The sequence below is a fragment of the Papio anubis genome, chromosome 20, assembly GCF_008728515.1.
Source record: "Papio anubis isolate 15944 chromosome 20, Panubis1.0, whole genome shotgun sequence".
Classification (NCBI taxonomy): Eukaryota; Metazoa; Chordata; class Mammalia; order Primates; family Cercopithecidae; genus Papio; species Papio anubis.
In genome coordinates, this window is record NC_044995.1 from 2,392,537 (window position 1) to 2,418,328 (window position 25,792).

At 42.6% G+C, this 25,792-nt stretch overlaps 2 protein-coding genes and 2 pseudogenes across 3 annotated transcripts; 3 read left to right on the top strand and 1 right to left on the bottom strand.

Annotated features, from left to right (window-relative positions):
- The first annotated feature begins 2,688 nt into the window (after nt 1-2,688).
- On the top strand, nt 2,689-4,075 carry LOC110742446 (annotated as a pseudogene).
- Nucleotides 4,076-7,435: 3,360 nt separating this feature from the next.
- IGFL3 (IGF like family member 3) lies at nt 7,436-9,113 on the top strand. 2 transcript variants are annotated; one of them, XM_009199863.4, is made up of 4 exons: nt 7,436-7,572; nt 7,873-7,926; nt 8,038-8,339; nt 8,885-9,113. In XM_009199863.4, exons 1-3 carry the CDS (start codon nt 7,548-7,550, stop codon nt 8,310-8,312), a joined length of 354 nt encoding a protein of 117 aa, XP_009198127.1. In that variant the 5' UTR covers nt 7,436-7,547; the 3' UTR covers nt 8,313-8,339; nt 8,885-9,113. The 2 variants fall into 2 exon arrangements, with proteins under 2 accessions (XP_009198127.1, XP_003919413.1); XM_003919364.5 differs by having other exon boundaries at nt 7,438-7,572; nt 8,038-8,308.
- Nucleotides 9,114-19,012: 9,899 nt separating this feature from the next.
- On the bottom strand, nt 19,013-22,646 carry LOC101023192 (ATP-dependent Clp protease ATP-binding subunit clpX-like, mitochondrial). Its single transcript, XM_021933819.2, is given in 3 exon segments — nt 19,013-19,624; nt 19,627-20,411; nt 20,446-22,646. Coding segments are annotated over 3 exon segments (1,890 nt in total). The 5' UTR covers nt 21,033-22,646; the 3' UTR covers nt 19,013-19,106.
- Nucleotides 22,248-24,588, top strand: LOC116271751 (annotated as a pseudogene).
- The last annotated feature ends 1,204 nt before the right edge of the window (nt 24,589-25,792 follow it).

Genomic DNA, 25,792 nt, shown 5'->3' on the forward strand with positions numbered 1-25,792 from the left:
ACTATGCATCTCACAGAGGTCTAATATACAGCATCTATAAGGAACTTAAGTTTACAAGAAAAAGAACAAACAACCCCATTAAAAAGTGGGCAAAGGACATGAACAGACACTTTTCAAGAAGACATACATGCAGCCAACAAGCATATCAAAAAAGCTCAGTATCACTGATCATTAGATAAATGCAAGTCAAAACCACAGTGAGATACCATCTTGCACCAGTCCAAATAGTTATTATTAAAAAGTTTAAGACATAATAATAATAGATACTTGCAAGGTTGTAGAGAAAAAGGAACAAAGGAACACTTATACACTGTAGTGGGAGTATAAATTAGTTCAACCATATGGAAAACAGTGTAGTGATTCCTCAAAGACCTAAAAACAGAAAGACCATTTGTCCCAGTAATTCTATTAAAGAATATAAATCATTCTTTTTTTTTTTTTTTTGAGACGGAGTCTCGCTCTGTCGCCCAGGCTGGAGTGCTGTGGCCAGATCTCAGCTCACTGCAAGCTCCACCTCCCGGGTTTACGCCATTCTCCTGCCTCAGCCTCCCGAGTAGCTGGGATTACAGACGCCCGCCACCTCGCCCGGCTAGTTTTTTGTATTTTTTAGTAGAGACGGAGTTTCACCTTGTTAGCCAGGATGGCCTCGATCTCCTGACCTCGTGATCCACCCATCTCGGCCTCCCAAAGTGCTGGGATTACAGGCTTGAGCCACCGCGCCCGGCCAAATATAAATCATTCTATCATAAAGACACATGCACGTGTATGTTCACTGCAGCACTATTCATGATAGTAAAGACATGGAGTCAACCTAAATGCCCATCAATGGTAGACTGGATAAAGAAAATGTGATACATATACATCACGGAATACTATGGAGTCATAAAAAAAGAATACGATCATGTCCTTTGCAGGAACATAAATGGAGGTGGAGGCCATTATCCTTAGCAAACATAGGAACTGAAAACCAAATATCACATGTTTGTACTTATAAGTGGGAGCTAAATGATGAGAAAACATGGACACATAGAGTGGAACAACACACACTAGGGCCTTTCAGAGAGTGGAGGATGAGAAGAGGGAGAGGATCAAGAAAAATAATCAATGGGTACTAGGTTTAATACCTGGGTGATGAAATAATCTGTACAAAAAACCACCATGACACAAATTTACCTATATAACAAACCTGCAAATGTACCCCTGAACTTAAAATAAAAGTTAAAAAGTTCATTGCAGATTCTGGATAGTAGTCTTTGTCAGATGTATAGATTGTGAAGATTTTCTCCGTTCTGTGGGTTGTCTGTTTACTCTGCTGACTGTTCCTTTTGCCGTGCAAAAGCTCCTTAGTTTAATTAAGTCCCAACTATTTATCTTTGTTTTTATTGAATTTGCTTTTGGGTTCCTGGTCATGAAATCCTTGCCTAAGTCAAGATTTAGAAGGGTTTTTCCAATATTATCTTCTAGAATTGTACAGTTTCAGGATGGAAGTCCCTAATCCATCTTGAGTTGATTTTTGTATAAGGTGAGAGGAGGATCCTATTTCGTTCTCCCACATGTGGTTAGCCAATTATCCCGGCATCATTTGATGAAAAGAGTATCCTTTCCCCACTTTATGGTTTGGTTTGCTTCGTTGAAGATTAGATTAGTTGGCTGTTTCGTTGAAGATTAGTTGGCTGTAAGCATTTGGGTTTATTTCTGGGTTCTGTATTCTGTTCCATTGGTCTATGTGCCTATTTTTATACCAGAACTATGGTGTTTTGGTGACTATGGCCTTATAGTATAGTTTGAAATCAGGTAGTGTGATGCCTCCAGATTTGTTCTTTCTGCTTAGTCTTGCTTTGGCTATGTGGGTTCTATATGAAATTTAGAATTGTTTTTTCTAAGTCTGTGAAGAATCATGGTGGTATTTTGATAGGGATTGTGGATTTCAAACAAATCAGTAAACGATCCCATCAAAAAGTGGACTAAGGACATGAAAAGAAAATTCTCCAAAGAAGATATGCAAATGGCCAATAAACATAATTTAAAATGCTCAACATCACTAATGATTAGGGAAGTGCAAATCAAAACCACAATGCGATACCACCTTACTCCTGCAAGAATGGCCATAATCAAAAAATCAAAAAACAGTAGATGTTGGCATGGATGCAGTGATCAGAGAACACTTCTACACTGCTGGTGAGAATGTAAACTAGTACAGCCACTATGGAAAACAGTGTGGCGATTCCGTAAAGAACTAAAAGTAGAACTACCATTTGACCCAGCAATCCCACTACTGGGTGTCTACCCAGAGGAAAAGAAGTCATTATACGAAAAAGATACTGACACATGCATGTTTATAGCAGCACAATTCCAATTGCAAAATCGTGGAACCAACCCAAATAACCATCAGTCAACGAGTGGATAAAGAAACTGTGGTACTTTTTTGCAATGAGTTTGCTACCAGAACACCCCTAAAAGCCAAAATGGGAAAGGAAAAGACTCATCTCAACATTGTCGTCATTGGACATTGATGCCTCAGGACACAGAGACTTCACCAAAAACGTGATTACAGGGACATCTTAGGCTGACCGTACTGTCCTGATTGTTGCTGTTGGTGTTGGTGAATTTGAAGCTGGTATCTCCAAGAATAGGCAGACCTGAGAGCATGCCCTTCTGGCTTACACACTGGGTGTGAAACAACTAACTGTTGGTGTTAACAAAATGGATTCTACCTAGCCACCCTACACCCAGAAGAAATATGAGGAAATCGTTAAGGAAGTCAGCACTTATATTAAGAAAATTGGCTACAACCCCATCACAGTAGCATTTGTGCCAATTTCTGGTTGGAATGGTGACAGCATGCTGGAGCCAAGTGCTAACATGCCTTGGTTCCAGGGATGGAAAGTCATCTGTAAGGATGGCAATGCCAGTGGAACCATGCTGCTTGAGGCTCTGGACCGAATCCAGCTGACACCAGCTCATCCAACTGACAAGCCCTTGCACCTGCCTCTCCAGGATGTCTACAAAATTGGTGGTACTGGTACTGTTCCTGTTGGCTGAGTGAAGACTGGTGTTCTGAAACCTGGTATGGTGGTCACCTTTGCTCCAGTCAATGTTACAGCTGAAGTAAAATCTGTCGAAATGCACCACGAAGCTTTGAGTGAAGTTCTTCCTGGGGACAATGTGGGCTTCAATGTCAAGAATGCGTTTGTCAAGGATGTTCATCTTGGCAACGTTGCTGGTGACAGCAAAAACGACCCACCAATAGAAGCAGCTGGCTTCACCACTCAGGTGATTATCCTGAACCATCCAGGCCAAATCAGCACTGGCTATGCCCCTGTACTGGATTGCCACATGGCTCATACTGCATGCAAGTTTGCTGAGCTGAAGGAAAAGATTGATCACCATTCTGGTAAAAAGCTGGAAGATGGCCCTAAATTCTTTAAGTCTGGTGATGCTGCCATCGTTGATGTGGTTCCTGGCAAACCCATGTGTGTTGAGAGCTTCTAGGACTATCCACTTCTGGGTCGCTTTGCTGTTCATGATGTGAGACAGACAGTTGCCATGGGTATCATCAGAGCAGTGGACAAGAAGGCTGCTGGAGCTGGCAAGCTCACCAAGTCTGCCCAGAAAGCTCAGAAGGGTAAATGAATATTATCCCTAATACCTGCCACCCCGGTCTTAATCGGTGGTGGAAGAACAGTCTGAGAACTGTTTGTTTCAATTGGCCATTTAACTTTAGTAATAAAAGACTGGTTAGGGATAACAATGCATCATAAAACCTTCAAAAGGAAAGGAGAATGTTTTGTGGACCACTTTGGTTTTCTTTTTTGCGTGTGGCAGTTTTAAGTTACTAGTTTTTTAAATCAGTACTTTTTAATGGAAACAGCTTGACCAAAAATTTATCACAGAATTTTGAGACCCATTTAAAAAGTTTAATGCAGAAAAAAAAGAAACTGTGGCATGTATATATATACAATGGAATACTGCTCAGCCATAAAAAAAGTAATGATTTAACAGCATTTGCAACAACGTAGATGAGATTGGAGAAACTGTTCTAAGTGAAGTAACTCAGGAATGGAAAACCAAACATCGTATCTTCTCACCAATATGTGGGAGCTAAGCTATGAGGGTGCCAAGGCATAAGAATGATACAATGGACGTTGGGAACTTAGGGGGAAGGTTGGGAGCGGGTGAGGGATAAAAGCCTACAAATAGGGTGCAGTGTATACTGCTCAGGTGATGGGTGCACGAAAATCTCACAAATCGCCACTAAAGAACTTACTCATGTAACCAAATACCACCTGTACCCCAATAACTTATGAAAAATTAAATTTTTAACATTTTAAAAAAGTAAAATTAGTGACTAAAAAAGGAAATTGCATGCAGTCTGTCATCTATCAGTCTAACATCTATCTGTCATCCAACCACCCATCCATCCATCCATCACCTATCTACCTACCTACCTACCTACCTACACATCTTACCTATCTACCTATACATCCGTTTAAGAACAATTTTCTGGGAGGAGGATTGATAATTTTCATTAAATCAGCAAAAATTGTCCAGTACCTAAATTATGTTGAAACTTAGTGCCAGAAAGTTATTTCTTCCTTCAAGAAAATTTAGACTAAGGATGATTGCCTATGACCTAAATTGTCAATAGTTCATGGAACAAGATGTGTATATTTTGCTCTTTCTTTCTTATTCTCTTCTTCTCCTTCCTTCCTTCTTCTTTCCTTTCAACAGCATCCCACTCAGTCACCCAGGCTGGATTACAGTGGTGCCATCACAGCTCACCGCAGCCCCGAACTCCTGGGCTGAAGTGATCCTCCCACCTCAGCCTTCCGACTAGCTGGGAATGCAGGCATGCGCCACCATGCCCAACTAATTTTATTTTTGTTTTCTGGCACAGACAGGGTCTCACTTTGTTGCCCAGGCTGATCTTGGACTTCTGGCTTTAAGCTATTCTCCTGCCTCAGCCTCCCGAAGTGCCAGGATTACAGGTGTGAGCCACTGTGCCAGCCTGTTTTGCAGCTTTCTTAAGAAAGCACAGTTGAGAAGAGAAAACACTAAGAGCTTGACACATGCCAGCTACTGTGCTGGGAGCTTTTTCAAGTGTGACTTCATCTGATCCTCATAAATACTCAGTTTCAAATTAAAATGACTCTCCTCCACTCAGAGATGTACATATATAGTCTACATTCCCATATCCTTGAACTAGTGATGCAACTTATCATCAATAAGGTCTTGCAATAGCTGTCAGACAAGCAGAGTGACATAGCTGCTGTCGCTTGTACAGGGACAAACTAAGTCTTCAGGTTAATATTCTTGACACTTCAATTAAGTTGTGTGGATTGCTTATGTTTCATGTGTTGAGTGTAATTGTCATTTTAAATATCAGAAAACACCATGATTTGGCTCGTGTGTTGTGTGTGCAGAATGACACATTAGTAGAAGACCATGATGTAAATTTACTGTTAATGAAGCACATACTCATTGTTTTAGGAATAAACCCAGGTACATATTTTCTTGCAAATCAATAACCAAGTGCTTTATGGGGCACAAGAAGACAAAGGGATGAAGAGTATCACATTTTGTTTCTGAGATAGGCACAAAAGGATTGCCTAGCACAAGGAAAACAACATGGCCCATGTATACATATGTAACAAACCTGCACGTTGTACACATGTACCCTAGAACATAAAGTATAATTTTAAAAAAAAAAGAAAGAAAGGCAGAAGGAGTTGTCAAAATCTCTAGGAGTAGATGAAAGAAAATTCAAAGAAAGAAGGGGCTAGTGGCACCAGTTCAATGATAACTTGCAGCACGGGTGTCAGCAGCTTAGAATAAAACCAAACTCTGCATGACCAGTGCTGTCGGTAGAACTGAGAACGATGTTGTGTAAGAAAGCACAGGAACCAATCTGGGGTTGAAAGATGATTCATAGGAGGCAGTCTCCAAATGTGGAGACATTTTAAGAAATCTTTAACACATTTGTTTCCCACATATTTTTATTTTTCTATTTGCCTTCCAAAAGTCTACGTCTCAACAGAGCAAGAAGCTCCGTTAATAAGTATAAACATTCTAAGTGATGAGATTGCAGCTTAGAGTTGTAAAACAACAGTGTGTCTTTCAATGACATCTTAGTATTAATGAGATACAACATTAAGGATAATTTATCTAAATGATTATCATTATAAAATGTATTAAAAATTATCCCTTCAAGTTGCCCCTCTCCACTTCTGTAAGATGAAAAGTTAAGTACACATTAACTTCCCAATGCCCAATAGTCAAGCTGAAGTTTCATCTGGAAGAAGAATGAAAATTGTATATTAAAGATATTATTATTTGTCCTTTGTAATTTACCTAATCAAACTCGAACGTTTCTTTTTAACATTTGGTAGTAAACAAGCTGATAGCCTGGGCTCACTAGGAATCTTCACATGGTTGGCCTTCTTAGGTTCCGGGGTAGGGAAAAGCAGCCTTGTGCACCCAAACCACACCCCACACCTCCGCACATGTACAGGAAGCTAAGAACGAAGCTCAGAAAAGGAGAACCATTTCAAAGGCTATCGTACAGGCTGGATGAACTCATCCCTGTGCTGTGCCAGCAAGTGGAGGATGGAAAGTCTGGCCAATCCTTAGACATTTTCTGATGGAATCATCACATACCCATGAAGGCTGAGGTCCTTTCCACAGCTTTGGGATTATTTGAAATTGTCCAAGCCCTTCCTTAGCTGGCACTTGCCTGGCAGGCCTCAGTTTGCCCTGCCTTTCCCTTGCCTCCGTCTGCACACCTAAGTACTACACACATCTAAGTACTACATCACATATCATTGGCCACTAATATAATATGATTATGAAAAGCAGGTGTTTAGTACTTTCCCTGACCATGTAACTAAGATGCTTGAGGTCTCTGAATCCTTGCACCAAGCACACCAGGAGATTTAGGCCATTGCTATTCTCCACCCCCACCCCCCTTATTGAAGTTTCCAGAGCCATGACTCATCTGCTAGGGCAGGTGACAACTCTAATGACTCCAGAGCAAAAAACAAAGTGGCTTCAGAAAGGGTCCCCTTGACATTTCCAGAGACATCGTGCTTGGGTAATTTAGAAGAAACAAGCATTAGGAAGGGAAGAACGTGAAACCAGATGGGGAAGTGGCTGAAGTATTCTCTCTGATTGGAGCTTAGTTGGGCACTCTCTCCTCATCAATGCCAGAGCTCGAAAACTCTTAGAAGCCTAACTTGGAGTAGGACCAACCTACGTTCATTCACCCTGAGGTCTGGGAACAGTATACAGAGAATGCAATTAGTCAGTCTGCAATATTCGGCTCTCTGGTCCCTTACGCCACCCAGTCTCCTCCTTACAGAAACTAAGGAATGTGCTTGGGAGACTTCAGTTACTTTCAAGGAGTGTGCTTGGGAGACTGCAGGTGGCACGATCAGCAACCGTCCAATCAGTAAACTTACCAGGGTAACAGACAAGCCCATTTAGCCTGCATCCATAAGTTCCAGCCTTTTACCCCTCTCCTTTAGTTCTCTGAGAGCCTCTTTGGAAGCATGATGCCACGATGCTGCATCTTGGGTAAGTAGGACCCCAAATCCAAACATCATCTCATCCCATCCCCAGTGCAGCTCCCAAACCTCAACCCAATTCATTCCCCTTTATCTCTAACATTATTCCAGCCTCCTGTTACCTTCTAGTTATCTCAAAGCGTGACGAGCGTGCTGCTCAGAGCCTGCCTGAACAGGATCCCATACAGATTTAGCCCCAAGTGATAATCTCCACCTTTAAACCACCCTAACCCCTGTTTTTTTTGTTTGTTTGTTTCCGTACTTGTCACATTCTCAGCTCCATGTTGAACCTTTTTTCTTTCTCCCTTAGTTCTTGTCTGGGGGATAACAGTCTTCCTCTCCCACTGTTCACAAGGAACTACAGGTAAGGACAGGACAGGGAAGAATGAAAAGGGAAGAGGTGACGTTGGGAAGAGAGACCGGGAACTGAGTATCTGTTCTTCCTTGGATGCACACCATCAATGTCTGCCCCTAGATGCTCCTGTTGACTCAGGACCATGGCTGTGCCAGCCGGCGCCCAGGTGTGGGAACAAGATCTACAACCCTTCGGAGCAGTGCTGTTACGATGATGCCATCTTGTCCTTAGAGCAGACCCGTCGCTGTGGCTCCAACTGCACCTTCTGGCCCTGCTTTGAGCTCTGCTGTCCCGAGTCTTTTGGCCCCCAGCAGAAGTTTCTTGTGAAGCTGAAGGTTCTGGGTATGAAGTCTCAGTGTCACTCATCTCCCATCTCCCGGAGCTGTATCGGGTAAAGGCCCCTACCTTGCTCTTAACTAAAGGTATGAGGGAGGGATGAGGGATACGGAGGGCTTGAAGGGGAACTCCTGTTTGTGGAGTTCTAATAAGGGCAGAAGAGTCAGCCTGGTGGGAGCAGGGGAAAGCAAAAAGAAGAAGCAGATAAGCTATAAGTCTGCCTTTCTTCATGGTCCAGGACAAATAGCCCTCCTGTATAAATAACTCACAAACTTCTTGCACCCAGCTATCACCAGATCCTCAGCTGGTAGAAAAATATAAGTCATGCAGTTGCCTTCCTGATGTAAAAACCTAACATGCTAAATAATCCAGTGTCGGGAAGACAAAGATGCTTTGCTTCTCTGAAGAAGTTTATAATAATATACAGTATATGTATATGCAGGGAACAATTGGTCAAAAGTGGATTTTGGTTTCCCCAAGGGAAAAGACTGGCTTTGTAATTGTAATTTTTTTGTTATTTTACTTAAAACTGGTAGAGTCTAAGTATTGTATGAAGTGCCCATGATTCTGTCAGTAAATTTGAGCATATTTTTATTAGTTAATGTCCCTTTTGTTTGTTTCTATTTTTAAGGTGAATTTTTAATTCTACCTGAAACCAGTTAAGATACCTTGACAAAAACTGCAATGAGAGGAGGTAACCTATCCTTTTTCAGGAAGAACTGATATCTCTGGCTAAGGATTTCTCCTTTTATTATGGTTTCTAAATCAGTTATTTTCTTCAGCTTTAATTTCATAAAATTAAAAAACTATAAAAAAATTCCTGTAGCTGTTGGAATAATTAAAGGAAAACAGTATGGCGATTCCTCAAGGATCTAGAACTAGATGTACCATATGACCCAGCCATCCCATTACTGGGTATATACCCAAAGGATTATAAATCATGCTGCTATAAAGACACATGCACACGTATGTTTATTGCAGCACTATTCACAATAGCAAAGACTTGGAATCAACCCAAATGTCCATCAGTGACAGACTGGATTAAGAAAATGTGGCACATATACACCATGGAATACTATGCAGCCATAAAAAAGGATGAGTTTGTGTCCTTTATAGGGACATGGATGCAGCTGGAAACCATCATTCTTAGCCAACTATCACAAGAACAGAAAACCAAACACCGCATGTTCTCACTCATAGGTGGGAACTGAACAATGAGATCACTTGGACGTGAGAAGGGGAACATCACACACCAGGGCCTATCATGGGGAGGGGGGAGGGGGAGGGATTGCATTGGGAGTTGTACCTGATGTAAATGACGAGTTGATGGGTGCTGATGAGTTGATGGGTGCAGCACAGCAACATGGCACAAGTATACATATGTAACAAACCTGCACGTTATGAACATGTACCCTAGAACTCAAAGTATAATAATAATAAATAAAAAATAAAATAAAATAAAAAAAATCTGGTGCAGTGGTGGTATACCAATCTTTAGAATTCTTAAATATTCTAATGTTTCAAGATGAGGTCATGCTTGGGAAAATCATGTCATAGCATTTACGTTACTTTCAAATGTCATTTTTTGACCCTGGAAAGAAGTCATAATGTTCATCATAATGCTAGCAGCCTGGATAGTGAGCTAAACAAACCCTTGGAAGATTAAATTTTAATCAAGTAGACTAGGAAAACAAAAAACAAATCCTTCCTCCCCTTCCTCCCACCTTTACAGTCTTACTGGAAGGGTGTTCAGAAATTAAAATTTGTGTTTGCTAAGACTTTATTCTGTTGGGGGTTTTAAGAGGTAATACATGTAATGTAAAATGTATGTAAACCATTGCAAGTTTCTGGGGCATTTTTCCATGCATCAGTAAGATGTCTGATGGTAACTGAATGTAACTTACAGAAAGTAACTAGAAGTGACATTCAGAAAAATAGCAATCAGGCCTTGGATGTTCTTTATTAAACTCTTTTCAGGCATTAACTTTACCAAAAAAATCTGTCATTTTCTAAAGTTCTTTTGCTAAAACCGTTGACTATGGAAAACAACAAAAAGGAATTTTTTAGTCTGCTGCTATTATTAACATTTATTATCTGTATCTTTTGGCTCAGGAAATGACTTCACCTATTCATTCCATAAGCCGGTCTTTAACAGGTCACCTAGCTAATTGGGCTGTGTAAACAGATGTGCTGGGAGAAAATTATAATATTTAGTATTTGTCCTAAATATCAAAAATATTTTGACAAGTTTCTTTTTAAGATAGTTTCTAAAGCCTTACCCTGGCTAAAGATGTTTTGTACAAATTATATATAGCCTGCCTAATCTACTAACATGGCACAGAGAATCACAATTAACAATGTGGGGAAAGTCAGGGCAGTGGAAGTGGATGTATACTTTTTATTTTGAGGGCTTCAACCAAATTGCCTTGGAGTTAAAGGTGTATTTCTGCAGCTTTCAGTATAGAGAAAAAGAAGAAAGTGAAGCTGTGTCAGTTTTAGCATTAGCTATATCACAGCAAGTTTTAAAAAGATAGATGAAGTCATTTGCATAAAGGTACAGCATTGAAATACTATGTTGTGTTTGTTTTTACATTTTTACATTTTAAAAATGCAGTAAAAGCCAAGTTAAATTTCTTTCTTTTTTCTTTTTTTTTTTTTTTTTTGAGACAGAGTCTCGCTCTGTTGCCCAGGCTGGAGTGCAGTGGCCAGATCTCAGCTCACTGCAAGCTCCGCCTCCGGGGTTCACGCCATTCTCCTGCCTCAGCCTCCCGAGTAGCTGGGACTACAGGCGCCCGCCACCTGGCCCGGCTAGTGTTTTGTATTTTTTAGTAGAGACGGGGTTTCACCATGTTAGCCAGGATGGTCTCGATCTCCTGACCTCGTGATCCCCCCGTCTCAGCTTCCCAAAGTGGTGGGATTACAGGCTTGAGCCACCGCGCCCGGCCTAAATTTCATTTAAAAAAAGAAAAATGCAAATCAGCTCACTGCAACCTTGCCATTATCAGTACTGTAAGTAGCTCCCTCCAGCACAAGCACCATCCTATAAAATCCCCAGCAAGCCTTTGTCTCTTTGCAGTCAGCTCTCCACTTGCTGTTTTGCCTTTGCTTTCTTGCAACATATTTTTCTATTTTTGCTTAAAAAATCTGCCTTTCTTTACCTACAACTGTCTTGGTGAATTCTTTTTACTACTCACGTGACACCAATCCTAGAGAGTCATCACCTGAGACACTGTTGTTTTATCTCTGGCTAATTCTGAAATCTTTCCTCTCTTCTCCTTGTCTTTGTCTCATAATTCCTCAATTTTTCTTTCTTCACAGTTGAGAGGAAATAATTCTCATCTCAGTGAGTTGTTGAGATGCATCTTGGGAAGATGCTCAGGCTATGAGTGTTGGAGTGAGCGGATGGGAGGAAAATCTTAGAAATTTTCTTTTCTTCTTCTTCTTATTTTTTTTCAAGACAGGATCTCACTTTGTCATCTAAGCTGGAGTGCAGTGGCATGATCTCAGCTCACTGCAGCCTCAACCTCCTGGGCTCAAGTGATCTTCCTACCTCAGTCTCCTAAGTAGCTGGCACTACACTCACATGGCACATTCTACCACATCTGGCTAACTTTGTTTTTTGTTTTTTTTTGGTTTTTTTTTTTTTTTTTGTCTTTTTTTGGGACTATAGGACTGGAACTTTCTAAGCACTGACAAATGTACATGTTCCATCAAATGTGTATCTTGAAATGTAAATATATTTTTAAAGGGCTATAAATTGGATGTGAATTTTAAAAAGCATAAAAATAAAAGTAAAAATAAACCTCTTAAGTTTATTTTTTTAATTTTTTATTTTAAATTGACAAATTATAGTTGTGTTTATGGGATGCAGCATGATTGATGAATTCAAGGTGGAATAATTAAACTCAAGGAAATTAACATATCTATTACCTTCAATATTTGACATTTTTCCGTGGTAAGAACACTTGAAATGTACTCTCTTAATAATTTTGAAATATACATTTTCTTTTACTATATGCATCATGCTGTGCAATAGCCAAATTATAGAAGTTTATGATATCTGTATCTTCTTGGTAAATTTCTCATTCATATTCCAAACTGAATTTCTGATTTCTTTGTGTTGGTTTTCAGATTTCTATTGCATCACATTTTCTTTAAGATCCATATTTTTAAGTCTTTATCTGGCATTTTGAGGAATTCTTTGTTATTGGGATCTACTGCTGGACAATTGTTATGATCTTTCACGTGGTGTCATATCTTCCTGCTTTTTCATGGTGACTGTGTCCTTCTGTTGATATCTACACATTGGGTGTAGCAGCCAAGTCACTTGTTCCAGTTTGTTAAAATTGCTTTTGTAGGGGATAATTTTTTCCTGAGGATGTACGTTGTTAAGACACTTTGATTTGGGGCACTGTGATAGGAACAGGAGGCAGGAAAATTCTAGGCACAAAAGGGCAGGGTACCTGGTAAGAGACCCACCCTCAAGGCTGGAACCACGGCCCATGGGGGAACTTTACATCCCTGTTTTCCTGCTCAAATGTTGCCTTTTCCAAAACCACTCCTGGCCTGCCCCGTCACCCCTGCCCCTGTCCCGTACCCATAAAATCCCCAGGCTCCACTGGCAGAGAGCAGAGAAGGGAAGAAGAGGAGAAGCAGCTGGACATCAGAGACTACAGATGAACTTCAGAGAGAAGCAACTTGACTTCAGAGGGATGGCCTGATGGCATAGCTTTGGAGAGGAGCCCAGCTGGAGACGGCCAGACTTCGGGGGAAAAATACCTTCCTGTTTCATCCCCTTTCCAGCTCCCCTTTCCACTGAGAGCCACCTTCATTGGCAATAAAATTCCCGACATTTACTATCTTCAATTCGTTCATGCAACCTGATTCTTCCTGGACACTGAGCAGGAGCTCAGGATACACAGGGCTGTCACAACGAGCTGTTAAACACCTAAGCCATTCGTGGATGGCAGAGCCAAAAGAGCACTGACTGCGACACTCCCTCTGAGGCTTCATGGGTTGTGAGCATCCCCCAGATGCTGCCACAGGGCCAGTACAGAGTTGTGCTCCTGCCAGTGCCCAAAACACGCCTGCCCTGGCTCCTGCATCCCCTTGCCAGCATGCTCCACCCCCACCCCACCCCACCCACTGGTGAGCAATTGAGCGCTACAGGTATTTTGAGTACCCCTGTCACAAGTCTCATGAAGGGGTTAGGGAAATTATCCCGGTTGACCTGCAGTAGAGTGGTCTTTGTATGACTTCTTTGGCAGTATTCGGGGTCAGTGGTATCTGTGATTTCCTCAGAGGCTTAAGCTACAGCTATTAGTTGAGGTTGTAGTAAAGTTTAACTGGGGACTTGGATGTCAACTGAGCCAGTCTTTGGCCCCAGTAGTGGCAGCAGTGGGATGAGAGTGACTGTTTTTAGGCCCCAGAGCCGTATACCCTGGTTCGAGTTAGTGGGTTCTAGGGGCTGATTCTTGGGCCTCCAGATGTCTGGCTTAGAAGCTAGTAGTGGGAGCGATGATCCCGGTGTGTGGGCAGGTTCTCAGGCCCCTGGACAGCTGGTGTGGCATGGGAGATAGCAGTAGCAGTGGGGGAGCAGCTCACTGGGACTCAAGCCCTCCATGTTGGTGTTATAAGAAGATGCGATCAGTTGGCAGGCTTGTCCCCAGTCCCACAGTCACTTGTAGCACTGCAGTGGTCATTGTCCTGTGTGTGGTGTACCCTGGAGAGCTTGGACTACCCTGTTTGGTAAGAGAGCTTGGTCTACCCTGTTCCTCTCCCAGCAGGGTGTGGAACACATCACCTCAAACTCACCTGGAGGGCGGGGCACAGCCAAGTGTTAAACACTTAAAATGGTGCCAGCTGTGGGCTTGTGACCAGGCAAGACAGAGACCCCTCCTAGAAAAGCATCATCCCACAGCAGGGTGTTGAGTATTATCCTGAGTATGTATAGGAGAGCCTGGACTCCCTGTCCCTCCTAAACCGGGCCACAGCTGCAGCCAAGTCAACTCTAACTGAGGCCAAGGGTGGGGCACAGCCTGAACTTCAACTATGAAAACTGCACCTTGGGCCTGCAACCACAGAGGCTGAGGTCCCTCCCACGCAAGCAGCATGGGCAAGAAGCTATGGGGAATGCAGTCTGCTCATGTCTAAGTCTCAACTGCAGCCTTCGGCAGGGCGGCAGTGACCCTCCCAGGGGTGCCTGGTCTCCCTTCCGCCTTCTTGCAGCAGCACAGTGGCAGCAGCTGTCCGTAGATACCTGATGTCTGGGCTCAAAATAGTGCCCATCTGAGGCTGCCCAGGGTTCAGATGCCTGTGGGAGTGCGTGTGGGTTCCCTTTCTGGAGCAACATCTTTAGGCAGCTTCGTATGTCGGGCCTGAGGCCCTGGTGAGTCCGGTGTTTCTCCCACAGCCAAGACTATAAAAGCCCGTTTGGGAGTGTGGAGCCCAGGGGCTGTCCCTCTTATTGCCCCCCCACATCCAGGAGTCTCTCCCAGCTCAGTCAATCCCAGGCGGGCAAGCTGCCTCGGACCCTCTGCTTACTTCTGGTGCTTCCCATCTCTTCTCTGGTGAACCCCAGCATTCTCTCCTAGACCATTTGTTTGAAATGTGAGTATCTACTTGCTATTCTGGTTTTCTCTGTGGAGGACACCTACCTGCATCTATTCAGCCATTATGATTCATCTCCAAAGTCTATTCCAAATTACAGAACTTCCAAACTACAGAACTTCCAAATTACAGAAGTTTAAAAGGCTGCTTCCAAAGTGTAAAAGGCTGCTCCAAAGTCTATTCCAAATTACAGAAGTTTCAAAGGCTGCTTCTAGACTATCGGTGGTTTAATGTTAAACACATTTATGAACACTAAACTTTCCTTTAATTTTTTTTATTGTTTTAATTGCCTCCTGTTTACCTCGTTTATAAGAAAAGGATTCCCACCCTAGGGCTGTGGGGATGGCAAAACACAGGACGTTAATTCTGGGTGGATGAAATCAACAGTAGATCATTAGCCCCACCTATGCTCACAGCCTGAGGGAGGACACTGCATGCTAAGAATGGCCACAAACGTTGCATTTAGGAGCACCCAACAAGCAGGGGCTACGGAAGGCAGGCTCTGTAGTGTCAAGAGAGTGAGGTGGTCCCTGGTTCCTGCAGGAGGAAGTGCTATCTCCATTCTGGGGCCTGTAGTCCCAAGCAAGATTCATTTTAAAAATGAATGGATGGGCCGGGCGCGGTGGCTCAAGCCTGCAATCCCAGCACTTTGGGAGGCCGAGACAGGCGGATCACGCGGTCAGGAGATCGAGACCATCCTGGCTAACACGGTGAAACCCCGTCTCTACTAAAAGTACAAAAAAATAGCCGGGCGATGTGGCGGGCCCCTGTAGTCCCAGCTACTCGGGAGGCTGAGGCAGGAGAATGGCGTAAACCTGGGGGGCGGAGCTTGCAGTGAGCTGAGATCCGGCCACTGCACTCCAGCCTGGGCAACAGAGCAAGACTCCGTCTCCAAAAAAAAAAAAAAAAGAATGGATGGTAGTCCGGGCGCGGTGACCCACATCTTGATTGAGGCCATCCTGGCCACTGTGGTGAAACCCCGTCTCTACTAAAAATACAAAAAAAAATAGCTGGGCATGGTGGCATGTGCCTGTAGTCCCAGCTACTTGGGAGGCTGAGGCAGAAGAATCACTTGAACTTTCCCAGGTGGAGGCTGCAGTGAGCCGAGATCGTGCCAGTGCACTCCAACCTGGCGACAGAATGAGACTCCATCTCCAAAAAAATAAAAAATAAAAAGAACGAATGGATTCACAGAATGAATGTGACTGGGCTGCTTAAGTGATTTCAGGGTCTGGCAGGGAACTGAAACCAGCTATTCAGGAATAAACAAGAACTATAACCGGTCTCCTTGATAGGGAGGGTTGTTTGGCTGAGAGACCTTATCCACAGGAGCAGCATGAGGGGCAAACTTTGTGGTTCAGACTTGTAAGGCCCTCCCAATGTCCCCAGCTATCAAGGACGTATATAATGTTGGGCCTTAATTTTAGGTCTTATGCAGTACTTACGCACGAAGACGTTTACACATGCCTGTGCTTCTTAGATAATACAGTGTTTGTTTGAAAGGCAGAATTAGGAAACCACAAAAAATCAAAGGTAACACAATTCTCCCACACAAACCGAATGTTTTAAATCTCGACTAGAAATGAAAAAAAAAATTTTTTTTTTTTGAGACAGAGTTTCATTCTTGTCGCCCAGGCTGGAGTGCAGTGGCGCGATCTGGGCTCACTGCAACCTCTACCTCACAGGTTCAAGCGATTCTCCTGCCTCAGCCTCACAAGTAGCTGGGGTTACAGACACCCACCACCACACCCCACTCATTTTTGTACTTTTAGTAGAGACAGGGTTTCACCATGTTACTCAGTCTGGTCTTGAACTCGTGACTTCAGGTGATCCACCTGCCTCAGCCTCCCAAAGTGCTGGGATTACAGGCATAAGCCACCGCGCCTGGCCCAAAATGCAAACATTTTTAAAACAAATCTTGCTTGGGATTACAAGCTCCAGGATGGAGATAGCAAAAGTTAGAAGTTTGATGTGGGTGGTGAATCTGCTAACAGGAGAGTGATAGGCATAAGGAGACAGATGAAGTTCTAGGAGCTAAACTGGACCTCAGAACCAACGCCAGCAGCAGGAATTGTCAGACTGTCCATCAGTGGTAGAATTTTTGCACTGCCTATGTCCCTGTGAAGATCTAATTTTCTTGACTGCAGAAATCTGCCCATGTGTGAGAACAACAGCGTGGTATAACTTCCTGGGCTATGCCACTCAAGGAAGATAGGAGACCCCCTAGTGTCAATGTGATACCTGGAAAGCCAAGTGCTGTGGCTCATGCCTGTAGTCCCAGCTACTCAGGAGGCTCAGGCGGGAGAATCACTCGAGCCCAAAAGTTCCAGGCCAGCCTGGGCAATATAATGAGACTCCATCTCTATTAAAACAAAAACAACCTGAAAACTATACAGGGTGTGTGTGTGTGTGTGTGTGTGTGTGTGTGTGTGTGTGTGTGTGTCACATAGCTGAATAGGACACATTCATAAACCTAAAGTTGGTAACAGAAGGGATTGGGGTCGGGCACAATGGCTCATGCCCGTAATCCCAGCACTTTGGGAGGCCAGGGATGGAGAATCACTTGAGCCCTGAGTTTGAGACCAGCCTGAGCAGCAGAGTGAGAATCTTGTCTCTACAATTTTATATATATATATATATATATACTAGCCAGGCATGATGGCACATGCATGTAGTCCCAGCTACTGGAAAGGCTGAGGTGGGAGGATCCCTTGGGCCCAGGAGTTTGAGGCTGCAGTGAGCTATGGTTATACCACTGCACTTTTGCCTGAGTGACAGCACAAACTCTGTCTCTAAAAAAATCAACCAAACAAACAACAACAACAACAAAACAACAAAAAAGAAGGGATTGAAAACTACCAATTCAATCAGATTTTTAAAAATGACTTTTAAGAGAATTCTTCTTGGCCTGCTGCAATGACTCACACCTGTAATCCTAGCACTTTGAGAGACAAAAGTAAAATGATCACTTGAGGCCAGGAGTTCAAGACCAGCCTGGGCAACACAGCGACACCTCATGTCTACAAAATATAAAAATTTAAAAAGAGAGAAAACTTCCTAACTGCAGCCTCAATTAACCTTTATTCTCCAGGTATACTGAAAAAACTTACTGAATAAGCTTAGTTCAATTAAAGCTTAAACTTACTTTTCAAATAAATAATAAAGTACCTTACATAATGAGAAAAAAATAGTCCAAATACAGCTCAAGATTTTAAGGCTTCATTTTAAAATCGAATCCTTGCCTACTTTTACTCCAACCAATTAAGTTTATGCCAAACCAGTATATAAAATTTTTACTAGTTATTATAATTGCCTAATTTAATGTAAGATAAACAAGTTAATTAATTTAATTTGTGTAAGTTATATAATATAAATAATTTAATATAAGTTAAATTCGAGTGGAAAAGATTTACTGGCTCTATTAAAACTAAAAATATAAGCAAGGTAATTGGCATGTTAATTAGCTTGATTTAATCTTTCCACACAGGTACCACTGTGGGTTGGTACGCCTTTCCCAGAACTCCGTTACATGAATTAGAGCATCACACTGTATCAGATAAATGCACACAATTATAATTTGTCCATTAAAAGAAATACTAATTGGCCCATTTCGGTGGCATGCACATGTAATCCCCACAACCTGGGAGGCTGAGGTAGGAGGATTCCCTGAGGCCAGAAGTTTGAGACCAGCCTGTGCAACATAGTGAAACCTCATCTGTAAAAATTTAGAAATTGTTCTAATTAGAATAATACTAATTGAAACTTGCTTTAACTGAAGCAAATGCTTTGGAAAGATTCAATATAGCTGAATCAGCAAAGAGATATTGTTCTTATTTGCTAGAGGCAAAGCAATGTATTTTTTTTTCTCAATATTCAATTTTAAAGAATTTATTTTCCCATTTGTGGAGTAACATTATTGTAACATCTACAGTTATTGCAATACCTGCATTGCTTAAAATAATTCCTAAGAATTTTGTTAAAGCATAGTTTTTTTTAAAAAACTGAACCAAAATAATGTACATTTTATCTCTAAACACTGTGTCATTGAAGTCCACATAACGTCCTCTGTAAAATCAATGTGATGTTACAATAATATACATGATCTGATTCTTATCCTAAAGGCTTCTCTGACCATGTATGATATCCAAGATAGATCCAATGCCTTTAATATCAGACTGTAGAGACAGTTATGATCCTAAACAAAAGAAGGAAAAGCTGTATATACAGGACAGCAATATGACAGTTTATCTGTTTGCAGCATCTGCTTGGCGGGGCCAGCCTTCTTCTTCAACTCCAGAGTCATACTCCTCTTCAGAGGATTCTTTTGTTGGAGTCCGGATGTATCCTGGTTCCTTTTTTCCTTCTACTACTTCTTTGTCAACCTCCACACGTACGATATCAGAATTAGGGACTTCAAACATTGGTTCTAGTAACAGTTTTTCCATTATGGACCGAAGGCCTCGTGCACCTGTTTTTCATTCTAGTGCCAATCTGGCTATAGCTTTCAAAGCATCCTCAGTAACATTCAGTTCACACTTATCCATGCTGAATAAGGCCTGGTACTGAGGAATAACAGCATTTCGTCGCTCAGTTAGTATTTGTACAAGTGTTTTCTCATCTAGGCTATGCAATGGAACCACCACAGGCAACTGTCCCACAAACTCAGGAATCATGCCAAACTCAATCAGACCTCTGGCTTCCACATGACGCAATAACCGATCTTTTTCTTCAATGTCTTGGTGAGTATTTGATTCCCCACTTTATTAGCAAGGTCTGCAGCAGCTGTAGCCCTTCTGCCTTTTCCCAGATTAGATGGTGTTCCAAATCCAAGATACTTTTCATTTTTCCTCCTGCTGATGATTCTGTCTAAACCACTGAAAGCACCAGATGCAACAAACAGGATGTTTATTGTATCAACTTGTACTCTTTCTCCATGGAGCTTTCAGGAATTCTTTTCTGGAACATTGACTATTGTGCCTTCTAGTAGTTTTAATAAGCCTTGCTGAACGCCTTCTCCACCTACATTTCGTAACTGATGAATGCCTGGCACACTGCCAATCGTATCGACTTCATCCAGAAAGACAATTCCTTGTTGTGCTTTTTCCACACTGTAATTGGCATCTTGGAGTAGTCTGGCAATCACAGATTCAATATCCTCGCCTACATATCCAGTCATAGTTGTACACTCACAGATAGCAAAACGGATATCAAGGCATTCAGCTAGGGTTTGTGCCAGCAGAGTTTTACCTGACCCAGTTGGTCCAAGTAGCAAAATATTACTTTTTTCAAGTTTTCTGTCATCATGAGAAGAATCCAATACTTCACCTCCTCATTTTTCCTGAGGTATCTGTTGATTTACCTGTCGCTGCATTGATGCTCCTAAAGCATTACCATGTGGGCTCATTCCAGCAATCTGAAGTAATTTTGTAAATCTGTACTCATCCTCCCGTCTTCTTACTTCTAACTCTCTTGGTGTTAATGATGTCTGCTTCTCAACCTCTGCTTGCTGTCTCAGATTAGCTGGGATATTATCATGTATTCCCATAATACATACGGAACTTATGCAATGGAACCACCACAATGTGATTGTACACAGCAACTGAAAGCACCTTCTTAGCAAATGACTGGCCAACAACATACTTGTCGAGGTAGTTATAAATCTTCTTAGGGGGAGGTGGTGGTTTCTGTTGGAATGCCAATTTTACAGCTTCTGCTGCTGATGCAGTTTCTTTAATTATGCTTTTCTTTGAGTCTGCTTCAGATAGCACAACAAAAAAATGATGACATTTTTCACACTTGACAAAACGGGTGGATGACACAAAGGTCTCTATATGTGTGCACAAGTCGCCACATTTAAGACAGCGCAGCTGGTTTCCGCCTTTCCCAGAATTCCCAGGGCCTGATTTCTTACTACTTCCCTCACTTGCTGATTTCTTATTTCCATTTCCAGAACCATCTTTACTTATCCCATCTTTTGAGGCAAAGTATGCTGGTGTTTCTGTAAAGGATCTAAGAGGAGCTCTTCGCAGAATCTGAGTTTCAAATGTCCCAAGCCTTCCTAAAACTGGTATATGAATGCGATCACCAGAAATACCTCTCTGCGCGGAGGTGAGTGAGGTGACGAGCCGGGCGGCAGCTGCACCGCAAGTACAAGCACCGCAGCTGGGCATTTCCGCGGGGCCTAGGCTGGGGCTTCACCCCCTGAGGACCTCCGGGTCTCTGCAGTGCGAATCCTGCTCACAAGGCTCGCTGACTCGGTTCCGAACCCTTCCACGGGCCCCAGACTCCGTGCAGAGTTCACCTCCCCGGCAGCCAGGCCTTCGCGCTTCTGTGCCCCACAGCCCTCTACTCACCAGAGTAGACACCCAACCCGACCTCGTGATGTATTTTTTTAATTACTAAAATCTAGGATTTCCCAGTCAGACTATTATGTAAATGTCCTCAAACTCATAGCACTTTTTACAGAAAACCGCAGGTAGATATTGCCAGCAATGCATTATCAATATTATCTGGTGGTGTTGCCACAAAGACAATGAGAGCTCTTTTCTGTAAACTCACACTCACAGAGAAAATCCTTTCTTAAAAGATTGGGAAATGAACAATCCAAAAATAGAATTACTAGTCCCACTTACAACATCAACAAAAGGAAAAATGGACCCATCCTCAGTCACTAAGACCTGAGAACAGAGAGTGGCAGCTCCTTCACACAGGTGGCAGAGAAAGGAAGCTGTCAGCCAGGGAGCCTCCTGGAGTATACCTGAGATGGGCAGAACTGGGGACATCAGTTCTCTACAGCAACACTGCAATGAGGAGCTGGAGTGGCGTAGAAAAAATTCCAACACTTTTTGCTGGTGAGTGGCTCTACTCATTCATTCATCCCTGTTGCTGGTTCCCTTCTTGAGGCTTGAAAATAATCTGAACTTTGCATGTCAAGAGCTGCTGGCCTCCTCCCAGACATTAATTTTCTGTATTGGGTAGGTATTGGCTGCAAACACAAGATGAGATTACACAGAGAGTTGGGGAGTGAAACTGCTCCCACTCAGGCTGAGTCACCAGAGTCAGGGTGCCTTACCAGACTCACCGCCTCAGAGGTTTCTGGGGTTGATTGACAGCTTGGGTCTGCATAGCTACCTCTCAGAGAACACACTGGCCACAGCTCCCAAGTTGTAGCTGTTTCTGCCTCCCCGACCCAGAACTGCTACTTCCCTCAACGTTTCCAGTGATTTGTCGCATTTCATTTTGTCTTGTGTTCTCTACTGAAGCTGCCCGATTTTCGTTTTATGTGCCTTACCTGACATTTTGGGGGTTATTCACATTTTGAAAATGTATTTTCATTTTCCCTGTAAGAGAAAGCCTGTGTTTCTGGCTTGCAAATCAGGCTCGAGATGGCACCTTCCCCAGAGCTCAGGAATTCTGGGTGAGGATTGAATGTGGGGAATGTCACGAGATTTAGCCTGCTCCTGTAGGCAAAAGGACCTTTTGAAACACACAAGTGGAGATAGTTAGGTATTTCATACACATAACATAGTTGTGATACAAAAGCCAAAGAAAGACAATTGCCAGATATTCTAGGACGCTGGTCCTCATTATTAGTATGCATGAGAGCCACTAGGGCTATGGATGAAAATGCAAATTCCTGCGCCTCACTCCCAGAGATTTTGATTCTGTAAATCTGTGGGGAGTCCAGGGATCTGCATATTCAAAAAGCACTTGTATTAGTCAGTTTTCACAATGCTATGAAGAGCTGCCTGAGGCTGGGTAATTTACAAAGAAAAGAGGTTTAATTGGCTCACAGTTCTGCTTGGTTGGGAAGGTCTCTGGAAATTTACAATCATGGCAGAAGATGAAGGGGAACCAAGGCATATCTTACATGGTGGCAGGCGAGAGAGAGAGAGAAAGTGCCACACTTCTTAACCATCAGATCTCGTGAGAACTCACTCACTATCATGAGAAAAGCATGAGGGAAACTGCCCCCATGATCCAATCACCTCCCATCAGATCCCTCCCTAACACATGCGGTAATTCAAGGTAAGATTTGGGTGGGGAAACAGAGCCAAACCATATCAGCACCCATGACTTTAATAAATGGAGCTCACCAATAACTTCTGTGAAAATAAAGACTAACCAGATGAGAAAGCAAAGGCCATCTATTCTACAACAAATAAGTCAGCCACCATCACTTCCATTTTGGGAGAGACTCAAAGGCCAGCCGAGCAGTAGGAAAGCTTTACAGTGGAAAAGGTATCATCCTTTTTTTCACATGTTCCCTGATTTGAGGCTGTTGGCATGGGGAAGCTGAGGATAGCTAACTAGATGTACGGCATCCTATGCGATTGGTTTAGGGTACATATTTGGCTTTCCTAGGTCGCTCCTAAGTTAGAAACAGGAACAAAAATTTGGGAAGCTGTCAGTTATTAATCAAGTCCTGGCCATTTGGAGCTGACTGTTACTGGAGTTATTGTTTAGTTTCCTGGATTGTTACTAGAGATAGTCTGACTTCCTACAAGTGTGACTTACAGCAAGTGGCTTCCTGGGCTATTTATTGTAGAAAAGTGGGTTGATTTCCTAGGCAGGTAGCTGTAGGGCATGGGTCAGAGTTCTGTTTTTATATGTGGTCTGGCCATTGTCTGTATATTTTGTCTCTCATCTCTGAGAAATACAGCCATAAACCAAGCTCTTTTTGTAACACAGAGCAGAACTTCAATACAGGGGACTGCTTTCTTCATTATTGCTGTCATCTATTTGTTGCTGCTTTTTGACAGTGATGATCTCAAGGCAAAAACGGCTGAACATCCTATTTATTTATTTATTAATTTTTTTTTTTTTTTTTTTTTTTTTTTTTGAGACGGAGTCTCGCTCTGTCGCCCAGGCTGGAGTGCTGTGGCCGGATCTCAGCTCACTGCAAGCTCCGCCTCCCGGGTTCACGCCATTCTCCTGCCTCAGCCTCCGGAGTAGCTGGGACTACAGGCGCCCGCCACCTCGCCCGGCTAGTTTTTTTTTTTTTTGTATTTTTTAGTAGAGACGGGGTTTCACCGTGTTAGCCAGGATGGTCTCGATCTCCCGACCTTGTGATCCGCCCGTCTCGGCCTCCCAAAGTGCTGGGATTACAAGCTTGAGCCACCGCGCCCGGCCTGAACATCCTATTTAATTAGGATAGTCCAGGGCTCTAACTTACATGCTTTACACAACCATTGCCTTCTTAGGCATGGCAGATAACAAGCATGGAATATTATTGCTAGTCTTGGCTTTGTGGTGTAAAGTTGGTTTTCATACAGCTCCCAGAAAGCTCTCTATAGACATCAGTGGAGCCAAAAGTCTTCAAGCTTTATCCCATCTTATTTCCCGCTTCTCTTGTGCCCATGGGTCATTATCTTTCCTGTGACAACTGAGATTAAAGATAAATCTTGGTTTTCTCTCTTTATGCCTTGCACAATGCTTATCTTCTTTGTCGTAATCCTGGATTACGTGGAATCCATTTGTTCAGTCAAAATGGAAGTTTCCAAATGTCCCCACAATTGATCCTTTCCCATTTTTGTTAGTGCTTTGGAAATTTTTGAATACATCCAACAACAGTCTGAACAAAACGGCATACCAGGAAAGTGCAGAACACATTCTGTCTGGAGGAGTGGCAGTGAGTGCTAGGTCTTCATTTTGTCTACCAATGTCTTTTCATCTGCCTCTAAGAGAGGACGGAATGCTTTTTGCCTCTGTAGAATCATTCTGTGATGTGTTGACCAGCAGTCTGGGTCTCATCTCAGATGTATTTCACACACTCTATGACTGCTGTGTTTTAGTCACGATATTTATTGCTGCCCTGATGAAAAGATGGAATGCAATGGGGATTTTTCTCCTATGGGTGCACCCAAATAGAAATTCTCTCTCAATTTATTAATAGACTTTTTCTTTTTTCCAAGAAAATTCCATTTGTATTTCAATTAGTATTAAAACAAACTTACAAGTGTTTTGAAGGAATTGACGTCTTCCCTCAAATGCACCTTTCCACTCTGAGCAGCAGCTCTAATGTACTGTATTTCCTTGACACCATCACTAAGTATGAGCCACATCATCAATTTGATAGCAGATTTGTAAAAACCAAACCAAAACATTACATTACATCCAGAATGTGATGATTCTTCCAAATCACTTTCAGCCATTGGCAGCAATCACAGTGACAGGCTGTCTACTCCCACTCCTGCTCCCCAGGCTTAAGCTATCAGAAAATCTGTTCTCTAACATATTTGGAAGTTCTAAGGTCAAACAAGTTTCAGGGCTGCTTGATTCAGCTGCTCATCCATGTCCTCAAGGTCCCAGCTTGTGTTCATCTCGGCTTTGTGGTCATGACTGTACTGGTTTCACCTCCAGGCTCCTGGCACATGGATGCAACAGTTTTGGTATCACATCCAAACACAGTAATGTCCAGAGATCCAAAGAGATTCTCAGTCTTTTTCTTAGGAAGGAGGGACCTTCCTAGACGCCCCATAGCTTTTTCCCTTTCTCATTGGAAAAACAGGGTCACTAGTTCACTCTGAAACCAATTTCTGACATGGGGTGGGGGCCACTATAATTATTTAAGGCCAAACAGAATGTACCCTCAGGTGGTGGTAGTGGTTTTTGTCATAATTGCAGATCTTGGACCTCCAAAATAAATGTGAAGCACAACAAAGAATACTTGCCTATTAGTTAAATTGCTTAATTTAAACTCTCAGTTTTGTTGAATTAGTATTATTGGAAATTAAACTGCCTTTTGAAAGTTAGATGGGAGCTTCTGACACATAGACGCTCAGCATCTCAGGGATAAATCTTCATAAAAGGAATAAACTGGTCACTCCAATTTCTCCTAGCTTTGAAAGTCGTAGAGTCTATTCTGGAGGACTATTTAATGAAGCAGTTTTGAATGCAACAGGAAAAGTTCCATGTAACAAAGTTTTAT

Coding starts and splice junctions, on each gene's coding strand:
- IGFL3 (XM_009199863.4), top strand. CDS start 7,548: ATGATGCCACGATGCTGCATCTTGG. Junction 7,573..7,872: donor GCCACGATGCTGCATCTTGG/GTAAGTAGGACC, acceptor TTTCTCCCTTAG/TTCTTGTCTGGGGGATAACA. Junction 7,927..8,037: donor CTGTTCACAAGGAACTACAG/GTAAGGACAGGA, acceptor GTCTGCCCCTAG/ATGCTCCTGTTGACTCAGGA.